The 13,022-nt window shown below is 47.4% G+C and overlaps 1 protein-coding gene across 1 annotated transcript in view; it reads left to right on the forward strand.

The window, feature by feature from the left end:
• LOC111156495 (transmembrane protein 132D) overlaps positions 1–13,022 on the forward strand; it is a 582,232-nt gene that overhangs the window by 284,938 nt on the left and 284,272 nt on the right. Inside the window, exon 3 of the mRNA XM_022517432.1 lies at positions 748–894. Within this exon, the coding sequence (XP_022373140.1) occupies positions 748–894 (147 nt within the window). The remainder of the gene's footprint in view (positions 1–747; positions 895–13,022) is intronic.

Below are 13,022 nucleotides of genomic sequence, written 5' to 3' on the forward strand. Positions count from 1 at the left end.
GCAGGCGTGAGTCGGCTGGGTCTGTTCAAACCTCAGCTTCTGTGTCCCTGGGGCCCCTCGTTCTGCCCTGTGCACACCTGAGGGACACAGGCAGTCCAGGTGAGACATTTGTCTGTGCCCGGCGCAGAGGGGATGATCCGGAAACACGGTGTCGGTGCTAACTTCATTCACGTGGTTTTAATTCATTTCCTTCTCCTGTTTAGTTTTCACAGTCTGGGGGTTTCCAAGAAAGTCATTGTTTAAAAAAAAGATAAAAAATGAGGCCACACATGAATGCAGCTGGATTTCTTTCTTTTTTTTTTTTTTAAGATTTATTTTTTATTTTTTATTTATTTGACAGATCACAAGTAGACAGAGAGGCAGGCAGAGAGAGACAGGAGGAGGCAGGCTCCCTGCTGAGCAGAGAGCCCGATGCGGGACTCGATCCCAGGACCCTGGGATCATGACCTGAGCCGAAGGCAGAGGCTTTAACCACTGAGCCACCCAGCGCCCCTGCAGCTGGATTTCTTTGGGCTGCAGACCGCCCGCACACCGTCCCTCGCCCCCCTGCTAGAAGTGGGAGTGACCGGGGGACAGTTAGGACAGAGCGATGGCGAGGTGCTGGCAGACACATGACTGAATCCCGTTTAAGGCGAGCTGACACCTGCCAGGTGGCCGTGTGCAGATGCGTTCCCCAAGTTCCCAGAACCAGTGGGACCCCGGGGTTCCCCAGCGCCATCTGAGCTGTGCCCTCGCTGTCTCCTACAGGGCCAAGGTGAAGAAGGGTGTGAGCGTCGTGGGGGTGAGAGCCAGCAGCCCTTCCATTTGGGAGGTCACGCAGGGCACGGACCACAGCGGCAAGTACGCACCTGCCGTCATCGTTTGCCAGAAGAAATCTGCTGGCTCGGAAAACAGGTGAGTCCCCACAGCATCCGGCGTCTCCAGACTCACTGGGACAGGGAGCTCCTTCTCCCCTCGTGTGTTAAAAACCCTTCTCACTGTGGTTTGCATGTGATGCCTCTTGTGCATGTAACTCGTGCTTCTCGGGCGGATGGATGGATTCCATCCTTCAGGAACGGTGAGCTGTACTCACGGCGGGCCTCCTCCATGGTTCAGCATCGCCGCGGGGCACCTGTGAGGGCGGTTTGGTGCAGGGGGGATTTATCTACAGATGGTCCTGCACTGCCCCCGTGCCCCACCCGCATGGGTCTGGGCATCTCTGATACTATGCCCTGTCTCGAGAGCATTACGACACCAGCCCTGTGTTTTTCTGGGCACACATGGGGTGGGATCCCCATTGGCCACGTAGACGTATGCGATTGTGTTTGTGCACACATGTTGGCTGATGAACGGCGAGCTGTCTGCTGTGCAATGATAAGGCTTTGAGCATCACTCTAGAGACAAATTAAAACTTGAATCTGTGTCTGAGACCCACCCAGTTAGAACACGTCAACTCACAGCTGGGCAGAGAGACTCGGATGCTCAGTGGTTCCTGATTTATTCCTGTTTTCTGAAACTTCTTTTGTGGCTCTAGAGAATTCCTAGTCTGGTCGCATATTTTTGCCACTTTCAGGCTGGTTGTTTTTTTGCTCTGGATATTACCGAAATTTGGAAAAATGACAAGCAGATGAATCCCAGGTACGTAACACGGTATTCCTGGTGTCAGGTTATTAAACTTCATAGCTCAGTGTTTGGAAAAACACGTTTATTTTCCATTTACTTATTCTGATATCGAGAACGTGAATCTCTCCTGAAGGCTATGATACAGTTTTTTGGTTCATTATCAGGGAGCATTTGACGCCACTTTGGGGACAGTTTGATTCGGGATCCCTTCTGCCTTCCTTCGCACCTTCTGTGTTCCTGGAGCACCAAGCTTCGGGCTGTCAACCCTCAGGCTCTCACCTGCGTCCTTCCTTTTGTGCTCGGTGTTCTGTGAGTTTTTCCTGAAGATTTGCTTGTAGAGGAGATGAGAGGAAAGGGAAGAAATGCAGATCTTGAGTTCTGCGCTCACTGTGGAGTAACAGAACGGCACACGAGTTGACGTGATGAACTTAAACGTGTCCGCACGTCCAAATATGTCTGTGCCAGTCATGTGATTTGGGAAGTAAAGTTTAAAACCTCAGTAAAGGTTTTCTTGTGTTGTAAAGTTAGCAAAAATGAGGTAGGAAGGATGGACGGATGCGTGGACAGATACATGATAGGTCGTTAGGTAGACGGGCAGGTAGGTAGTAGGTAGTAGGAAAGCAGGTATTTTTTACCAAAAGAGGAGAAGGATTTAGGGGGAAGGATCTCACCCAGTCTGTTTTGTTTTCTGCTCTCTTTCTTGCATTTCCTCTGTGGGTTATTGTTAATAGTAGCGGTTGTGGTGTTTTCTATGAAATGTGAACAGGTTTGAATCATTTTAAACTTTTGTGATTTTTTGTTTGTTTATTTTGCTTTTTTGCTTTTGAATTTCTGGCCAAGAACTAATTCAGTTTGTCTTAGGGCCTGGAGGAGAAGTAAGGAGACTTTCCCGAGGTGCCTCATCCTCATTAGGGTGTAAGCTGCTTTTCCTTGGTCAAGCAAAGGGCTTGAACTCTTCTTTAAGTGGGACAGACACTCAGCGTCCGCAGAACACATGGAAACACACCAGTGAATGGGGCTTGCCCTTTCTCTTCTTTTATTTCTACCCATGTCTTCTTTCAGAAGCAAGTGCCCCCCATGAAATAGAGTGTTATTCCTTCAAAATCCTGATGTCAAGATGCCATTCCCTGTGGAGAACATGTCTTGTCCCTTCATAGATTCTGATGTCCGTTCTCTGGTTCGTACTGTGGGTCCCGATGGTCGGGGACAGTACACATGCACCCATAGACGTGCACACTTCTGTGCGTCTGTGTAGGTAAAATGTGATAATGATATACAGTGTATTACATGTGTATCTATTCACCACGTGTTTGTGTCCGTGACGAGATACTGTATCCACGCAGCCCAACTCCACAGAACTCCACATACGATACATGTATGATGCAGGTGTTTAAGCACGTGCACGCATGTACGCATACATTGTCATGGGATTCATGGTGCTCACGTGTGGATGGGGCGGGTTACGTTTGTGGAATCCAGTTCTTCCCCCATAGCTGGGAAGGCTCTGCTGAGTGAGGGAGCTGCACGTGGGGCTCTCCGTGAACGTTCGTCGGCCGCGGTTCTAGAATTACACTTCATCTCTGTCCCTACCTGTGCTGGGGGCTGCCACCTCTCCAGTACACCTATTTAAAAAAGTAAGGCGTAGAAACAGGGTGTATATTGAAGGCCTGTTTGGGGGGAAACCCCAGAGAAAAGTACTTTTGGAGCAGAGGATATGGCCTCTGTGTTTTCTTCTGGGTGAGGTGCCAAGACGTTGGGGGAGAAGGCGGAATGTAAGTCACATAATCCTGTGAACCATTTGGAATGTGCATTTTTCCCTCTGCGCATGTATTACCATTTAATAAAATGTATACAGCCTAATCAACATTTTTGAATATGATATATTCATTAGTATATCCAATTTTCTCCTCACTTCAGCATTTTTCATTTTACTTCTGTCAGCATGGTGTTCAGTGAAGACACACCAAGCTCCAGTTGTGAGTGGCCTGGGAGGAGAACCATTTCTATTTATCCAAAGAATCACTGGAAATGTATTACAGAGTGGATAGTTTAACATTAGAAGGCTTTGCTTCTGAAGTTGTCTTGCTTTATAAATTCTCCCCGCCCTCTTTGGATGTTTTTTTAGTTATTCGTAAAAGTCAGAATCAGATCATCAGAATGCAAAGAGGCAATCTTAATTAGCCCGAGAGTCATGGATTTCATATTGCTAATAATTCACCATGGATCACGAAGCCGTGTTAATGCAGTTAAGTCATGGTGACAGGTGTAATTTTATGGATTAAGGAGACACTTGTGGTAGTGATGAATTCACAGGAAGGAGAGACGCTCTCTCATCTGAGTTGAAATACATCCTTCCCTTTCTAGAGAAGTTTGGTTGCTGAAAACCTTATCATCATAGTATTAACATATGAATGTTATCACAGCTCTGGGGGCTCTTGACTGAGTGTTGCCAGGAAGTAGTATGGAACAGACCAGAATAATAAATGCTTTGCCCATCAGAATGCATCTTGCATTTTTAGAACCTCACTCGAACAGCACAAGGTAAACTGAGACCAGTGTGTGACGGAAGCCATTTATTTTTTATGTACTTGCTGTTCTCTACATCGAGAAGTGTTTTCCCAAGTTTGCCACTGTTGCTGCATAAATGATTTTAGATGGTAACATAGACACAGGTTTGAATAAATTTGAATGACATTTGTTCCCATGGATGTCGGTTCTCCAGGAAGACTTCTGGTGGGAGTGCTCAACCTTGTCTGTACGTCTCTCCTTTGCCAGCAGATCGTAGACAGGCAAGAGTACACAGCTAGAATTTATTTTTTTTTTCATAATTATCATTTACTTGTTGTATAGGACACTGACGTTAAGCTTATCGTAGGTAATAAGTCTCGCTTTAAAATGTATATACTTCAAGAACATGAACTGCCATAAAAATAATAGATATTTCAAATAGAGACAGACATGACTCAAGTCATGACTGTGTATTCAAAGTGAAAATATTCTGGCATCAGTAAGTGTATCTGTAACTCTGTTAGGATTATTGGATTATTTAATTTTTAATGCAAATAGGAGTGACTGAAATAGAAGTTTATTTCTCTCTCACCCAGAAGCAGCCTGATATAGGCCAGAGCTGGTATGTTACCTCCCCAGCCCTTCGGGGTCCCAGGCATCTGTCCTTCTTGCCTGGCACACTGGTGCAGGGCTTGTGTCCTCACAGACTAAGATGACTGCTGGGGTGCCGGACATCACATCTGCCCTGTAGAAAAAGCTCTTCTCAGTTGGGTCAACTCCCTTCCAGCAACTTTCCTGGAAACCATGCCAGCAACCCCCAATTTCCTTTTGCGTCTCATCGGCCAGGACTCAGCTCAGTGGCTGCACCAGACGTCAAAGGCAAGTGGGAAACCTCATTGATGACAAACACTATTGTGTCCAGCTCACATCATTTTTCTGCTCCAAAGACAGAAGAACAGACCAAGTGGATCTGGCATCCCGAATCCTCTTTCTCAGCAGATTTTAAAGGGCAGATGCTGTGGGATTTCCAGTAGGATGATGAAAAGCACGTGGTACCTGGCGATCTCCTTCACTCGGCCAGCTCCTGGGGAGGTTTCCAGAGCTGTAGAAGGAATATGGGGTGGGTCGACCCACCTTAGCAATGCAGCAGAAACGTTGTGCACCTGCGAGAAAGTTAGGACAGAGTTTGTTCAGGTGTAGATGGGACTGAGCTGAAGGAGGGTGTCAAGGGGGTCAGTCCCAAGTGTGCGAGAGAGAGAGAGAAGGAGAGCCAGGCTGAGTGGAGACCCAGGCATGGAAAGCCAGGACCAGGTCCTGATGCAGACGGCGGGCTATGCACAGGTGCACATGAACACGCAGAGCCGACAAGGCTTCCTCTCCGGGAGCAGCAGGGTCCCTGCTTGAGGCCCCCCCCCCCCGCCCCGCCCCGCCACGGATGTCTGAGAATGCCACCTGAGAATGAACTCAGAGACAACACTGGAAAACCAGAGACGGGGCAGAGCTGCCTGCATGGAACAGAGATGGTTTTAAACTCTGATGAGTGTTCTCAGACTCGGGTCAGAAAAGATGGATCCAGGGGCGAGCAGGGCAAGCCACAAGATCAGGAGGATGGAGAGAAGCTGGAACGCAGTGACCGTCAGGTTCTGGGCTGTGGAAACTCGAATCTGCATAGCTGGGCAAAACCCTCAGGGGAAAGAAACTCCAGAAGAGAGCATGAGAAGTGGGAAGGAGGAGAGAACCCCCCCCCCAAAAAAACCAGCCAAACAAGAGTATAAACAGAATGATCACAGGAACATGGGAGCTAACCTAGTTACCACAGGGTCCAGCAGTACTAGTTACATGTCCAGGTAGAACTAACCTAGTTACCATAGGGTCCAACAGTACTAGTTACACCCTCAGGTGGAACTAACCTAATTACCACAGGCTCCAGCAGTACTAGTTATACACCCCAGCAGAGCCAACCTGGTTATAAGGTCCGGCACTGCACTCTGTACACTCAGGCAGAGCTAACCTACTCACCAAAAAGTCCAGCACTCCTAGTTCTGCACCCAGGGCAACTGAAAGCAAAAGTTTTGCACAAAAACTGTTGGACAAACCTTCACACCAGCAGCACCCACTATAGCCAAAAGGCGAGCAGATTAGACGGTGTGACGTCCCCCCCCCCCCCACCCCCCGCAAGGAGACATTGCTTGCAGTAACACGGAAAGAGGTGTTGACCCATCCACAACCTGGACCAGCTCTGATCACGTCCCACCACATTCAGATGACGTGTCCCGAGCCGCCCAGTTCTCAGACCTGCGACTCCGCAGCTCATGCTTGCTGGGGAGCAGGGACTGGCCCGACTGCTGGTGTGTGTGGGTCTCTTTCGGAAGGAAGGAACGTATCATGCCGGTTGGTAGTGGGGCTGCCTGGACCGCGCTGTGAATATGCTGAAAGCCACTCACTTGTACACTTTAAAATAGTGACTTTGAAAACGTAGGAATTCTATCGTAATAATAGTACAAACAAGCTTATAAGAGAATGCCAATTTTGATTTTTAAATCCATAGGGGGTGGGAAAAATTGAGACCAGATCCATCAGAATGTAGACCGCATTCATCCCCAGGTGTGACATCACGTGTGACGCATGCGTTTCCCCGTCATTTGCTCGGTGTTTGTTTCTGAAAATTCCCCTAGTGAATGTGGATTGGTTTGAATTAGGGAAAGATAAGATAGGAAAACAGAAAAAAAGTCAGCTGTCATGCCCTGTGACAATTGTTGAACAGAGTCCTGGATGTTTGTCCTTGTCATTGCGCAATGGGATAAGGACTATTGTGGAATGTTGTGTCCATCTGTTGGGTTGCCCAGATTTGAAGCCAGAAAGATCTGGCTGGCCTCTTTGTTTCAGGCAGTAATCACTTGTAATGGAGAGCTTATAGATTGAACCCTGTTCTGTTTTGCTTTAGAAAGCGAAGTGTTGGGACACCTTGGTGGTTCAGTCGTTAAGCCTCTGCCTTCAGCTCCGGTCATGGTCCCAGGGTCCTGGGATCGAGTTCAGCGTTGGGCTCCCTGCTCAGTGGGAAACCTGCTTCTCCTTCTCCCACTCCCCCTGCTTGTGTTCTCTCTCTTACCATCTCTCTCTGTCAAATAAATAAAGAAAATCATTTTGAAAATAAGAAAGTAAAGTGTTAATGATTGCACTTTGCTGTTGTCAGCTGTAGCAAGATGACAGACACAGTGATGGAAAATAAAGATCATGAGATTTTTTTTTTTATTAATGTAATTTGATTAGCTATATTTTCCGGCGGTATGTCTTCAGTGAGACTCCTCAGCTCTTCTGACATCTAGAACCCGAGTTAAATCACAACTAATCCTGAGATGACGGTATGAAGTCAAAATGATATGTGTTCCCTGTGCAACTCTGGTTTGTTTGATGCCTTAAATGCTTGCAACATTGTTACCATTGACTTAGGGATTACGGTATGCATACATACTACCATTTGAATGGTGATTCCTTTCCAAAGGGTAGAAGAAACACAGGGCATGAGAGTCAGGAAATGTGATCCGTATTTCTCATTTTTATGCTAGCCATCTCCCTTCACCAGAGAGGTACTAAGAGGTCAAGCATCATCTTCTTTGATACCAGTACTGCGAGATCAGCCTTTGCTGAACTCTTGGGAGCATCTCTTGATCCCGCGTGTGAACACAGTGAAATAATGCAGAGCACCCTGCTAAGAAAACCATCTATTAATTGTTTTCAGAGTGCTAAAATGGCATATAATGTAGGGCGCCCGCATCCCCACATCCTCCCAGATCGTGGAGGATTTTATTTTATTGCCCTGCTCTAAATGAAAATTTCCTAGAGTGCGAGATGAATTACGTTAGTCATGTGTGGAGGTTTTATCGAGGATTGGGTCTGAATTTAGAACCTGTCAGAAGCGTTTCCATTCAAGTGTGTTTTAATAACTTCTGCATTAGGGATACAACAGACCGAGGTATTGTTTCCAGCACTGCCGGATATCATTTCTTCTAATCGTATTGCAGGGGGGAAGAAAAGATGCACATAATAAAATGCATTTCTGAGAATGAGGAAGAACAGGGGACGCTTGTAGCAATGTGTTGGGGTAATTATAAAATGCTTCCTGCACTTCGGAGATCTGTCAGTATCTGGCTACTAACGTTTAAGATGTGCGACTGTAGGACCCTACGATTGCATTTCTAGATACATCCAGCCCATTTAAAGCTTGACTACGGACACAGAGAGATGTGTCCAATGGCATCCGTTGCTATATTTTAAAAAAAAATTTTTTTTTAAGATTTTATTTATTTATTTGACAGAGCGAGATCACAAGCAGGCAGAGAGGCAGGCAGAGAGAGAGGAGGAAGCAAGTTTCCTGCTGAGCAGAGAGCCCGATGCGGGGCTCCATCCCAGGACCCTGAGATCATGACCTGAGCCAAAGGCAGAGAGGCTTAACCACTGAGCCACCCAGGGGCCCCATAGTTGCTATGTTTTTAAAAAATAACTGATATCCAGAACCAAACTAAATATTCATCAAGAGGTGAACTGATGTTTTAAAAAACAGTACATTCATATGGGGGAATCTTTTCTGCCGTTGTGAGGAATGGCTTAGATCTGATTACGTATGTGCATCCAGATTTTATTTATTTATTTATTTGTTTATTTAGTTATTTATTTGAGAGAGAGCGCAGGGCGAGGGGCAAAGGGAGAGGCAGACTCGACGCAGAGCCCGAGGCGGGGCCCGATCCCTGGACGATGAGACCATTCCCTGTGCCGAAACCAAGAGTCGGACACTCAACCTTCTGAGCCACCAGGAGCCCCTAGACCTAGTTCTTAATGTGCGGCAGCCTCAGGTTGACCTGAACATCCGGGGCAGCGGGGAGTGGGAAGGTTGAGTACCATGTCCGATGTTACCTCTCAGGTAGTTACAAGAGAGACACACGGACCTGTGCTGATTTTGAGGGAAACACTGAGTTATTACAGACAGAGACAGGGTGAGACATAGCCACTCTGTGGAAGTCCAGCCTCAGTGCACGGCTCGGAGGGAGGTGTGTGGGGAGCGTGGAGGAGACGGCTAGGGCATCTTCCCAAGACTGCACTACATTTTCTGTCCCGGGAAATGGAATTTTCCTTATGTTGCTTCCGTGAGAAACATACAGACTGAGGACGTGGCATGACAGTTCCAGCACATGACATTACAGTGGAGGGAAAGTCAGGAGCCCAGTTCTCTGTGAAGTTATACCTCCAGCGGACTCATTCACCACTTCCTGACTGACCCTCCCCCAATCCCATTATGCAGAAGCACAGGGAAGGGTGAGCTTTGCCTTAATTTACCCTTGTGTTGCTTTACTTTTATTATGTCCATATGTTTGATAGTTAGTATCTCCCCTTGGCAAGGAGAGTGCCGGATTTAGAATTAAATTTTTAGCACCCGCTCTCCGCGGACGACAGCCGTAAGTTAGCACCACTCCTCCTTACTTGCAGAAGCTGTCTTTGCTGTCTGTAGGACCTCCGGGGTGCGCCCAGCTCAGGCGCCGGCTGCCCTTGCCGCCCCCGCCACAAAACGAGTGGCCGCGGCATGAGTAACGACTGACCGGCAGTGATGATCAGGTCCCGCCGCTCGCTGTGTTTGCTTCCAAGTGCTTCAGCTGAGGCTGGGCTGCTGGCTGGGTGTGATTTCACAACGCGGCCCAAGGACGAGCTCTGCATTCGTTTACTGGCATCACCAGAAGCGTCTTGTAGGAGGCATGTCTCACGGGACACCGAGCAGCCCATCTAGAAACCCGCGGACGGCTCTTCGCCTTCATATACATTTCTGAGCTGGAGATGCATGGGGAGGGAACGTGTGTGCATGTGTCCGCGTGGGTGTGTGCATGTGCACGCCATATGTGCACAGCCCTTAGAGTCCTGGTCTCCGAAGGTGGGAAACATTATCAGCGAAAGTCCAATGGGGAAAAATATGTCTGTGTCTGTCTCTGTGCACTGTGTATCATTATCTCTGTCTCTTCTATATCTGTATCTTTTTCTGTATCTTGCTCTGTCCTGTCTCTATTTATGCTTGCACATATGCATAATAAGGATATATGCATAATGCAAAATGCAATTTTTTTTTGCCTTTGCTAAGAGTCAGGCGTCTCTGTGGTCATAATTGTTTTATAGGTGTTCATTGCACAACAGGTGCATGGATCCCTGCATACCGTAGATGTTTTTGAGGGTGAGGGAACGTTCCGGGGCACAGCTGGCCTTCCGATCCTTTAGCTATCCGGGCTGCTCTGGTCTCTGCCTTCTTGCTCCCGGGAGCACCTGCAGACATCCCGCATTTCCACGTTTCCCTGGTGTGCTCAGCTTCGTGAAGCAAACGCCGTGTTTGGATTATCTGTTTCTTGAAGGCCTGGGGAACAGTTTAGAAAGATAATAGTGTTTCATGGAACGTTAAAAAAAGAAACAAAACGAGAATTATAGGATCCATCCAAAGTAGCTTAATTTATAGTCCCACTGTGAAAAATATCATCTTGTTTCTCAGGTTCTAAAAATTTCATTCTGATTATTGTTCTCTTGGACAGGATGGCTTCTTTTATTTTTAAATGTACAAGTTTTGGATTTTCTATCATGTCTAAAAGCGCCTTTCTTCTGACAGCTCTCTGCTTCCGTGCTGTGTGCCAATTAGTTCAAGAAGTCTCCCCGATGACTTGTTCACCTTTAACTCTTGTGGTTAATTTTGTCATCACTTAGCCTGGCATACCTTCTCCTTCTAGGCCTCATTGGAGGAGGAAGCAAGAAGGTCACAGAACGTTATATTCTTACTTAGTGCCCTTCCTTTTCTTTTGGAGCTTTGGAGTTATAAATTATATATCATAAAATTCACCCATGTGAAGTATGCAGTTAAATGGGTTTTAGAAAACTTCAACCATCACCACAATCTGGTATCAGAGCAAACTTCCATTACCAGAAAGTCTTTTTCTTTTTTTTTTTTTTAACTCATCTGCTGTGAATTCCCACCTCCCCAATTCCAAGGGGATTGTCTCCATAATACTGCATTTTCTTTTCTGTCTCCATAATACTGGAGACAAATAAGTTGGCTATTTCCCAAAGTAGCCCAAAGTGGAAACAACCCACGTGTCTCCCAGCTGGTGAGTGGCTAAAACACTGAGCAACACCATCGCCATGGAACAGGACCCAGCGACGGGGAAGAGCGCCCCGTGTGCGTGAGCGGGGCATGGTGCCAGGGGCAGGAGCTCAGCAGCAGTAGCTGGTGTGTTCTAGCCTCCACTTACTTGCCGTTTCTAGAGCTCATGTCACGGCAGTTCAGGTTCAACTTCTCACTGGGGTCCACCAAGTTAGCGGGTACCAGATGACTTCATTATGTCCTGAATTACTCTTATTTTCCTCTTTTCTATAGATGAATTTGCTCTTTTAGATTTCAAACCTTTTTCTCAGTGGAACCTTATCCTCAGTGTGAATGCTCAGTGCTCAGAGGCCAAGGAAATGGTGCAGGGACCAGCTAGCACTGGGAGCTTTTTTGTCTCCCTGTTTTGAAGAGAGGTTTCTCATTGGACCGAAGATGCTGATCAGTAAATGTGGGGGTTCTCGATCCTTCCTCTTTGTCCTAAAGGTAGACCTAGTTTTTCTACCAGAAATAAGATGTATGACCTCAGCCCCATTACAAGGTCATGGCCTCTTGACTACAATCTGAATTCTAAAATACTCCAGGGAGAAAAAAGGATTGGGTGTTTCAGTCGTGGACAGATAGCAGCCTAGGATATAATCAGGTCAGGGTCATTTCAAAATGTGCAGCAATCATTTGGGACTCTGTAAGTGTAAGCAAGTGTCTTTCCACTCCGTTGACGTCAGTGTGAGTCCCTGGGATCATCTCTGTCACCACGTAGCATGGTCCCCGTGTAACTTTCGGACCCCGAGTTGCTTGTAGGAGATGGTTGTGATGACCCACTCCTGGAAGCAGTTGGAACCTGGATGAGAACGGCATTTTACTTGGTGTGTCAGTGCTTATTACAACAGAGCCTCACGGAGAAAACCATCATGGAGCCCTGAGAAAGAGATGTGACGGTGTGAGTGTCTAGGGACCATGTGGCGTGGGTGTTAAAAGCTAATGGCCCGTTGGCTTTGATATGGAGATATGGGATGTCTTTAGCACATGCCACTGGGCAGTTGTGGGCTTAGATGGTTGCTTTCCCACGAAATCATTCAAAGGGGGGGGTGACAGGTGGAAATCGCTGGGGGCTGTCCATGTTTCGCCGAGCGCTCGCCTTCCCTGCCCCGACCTGCAGGATGGCCCGTGGGCTCCTTGAATTCCACGCTCTCCAGCAGAAGTAAAGTTACTCAGAAGGAAGCTTGTCTTCCCTGAAGTGGAAACAAGGATCACTTGGGTACCAAAGTTAGCCATAACATCCAAGCCACGCAAGACGTCAGCACGAGTGAGTTCTAGTATGAGTCCTCTGCCTGCGCCGGGCACTGAATGCTGTGTCATCTGTGTTGCTGTGGATGGGTCACGGGTCTTACGGAAGCATCAGGCTGTTGTGCCTCAGGGTAGAAAGGGTCCACCATGTGTTATTCAATGCCCACTACGTCATGTTGGATACGGCCTGACGCTGTCCTCCTGTCCGGTTTTGGCACCACCTGGCCCATATTCCTGGAGCCCTTCACCGCGCGTGGCGTGTCTTAACTGTTGTCTCTTGTGCTTATTCTGACTGCCCCACAGTGACCACTGAACATGGGTCCCCATCCTTTTTGGGGCCGTGGACTGTGTTGGCAGCTCTCATGCCTAGGAATCTTTTCTCCAAATACTGTTTTTCATTTCATGGAATCAAACTCATAGCAGGCCCGAGGCGGGTGGGTAGAGGGAAACACAGTTTAAAAAAAATTTTTTTGTGATGCAGTAGAATGTGCTTCCTTCCTAA

This window comes from Enhydra lutris, unplaced genomic scaffold (genome assembly GCF_002288905.1).
Source record: "Enhydra lutris kenyoni isolate GAN:26980312 unplaced genomic scaffold, ASM228890v2 scaffoldscaffold46, whole genome shotgun sequence".
Lineage (NCBI taxonomy): Eukaryota > Metazoa > Chordata > Mammalia > Carnivora > Mustelidae > Enhydra > Enhydra lutris.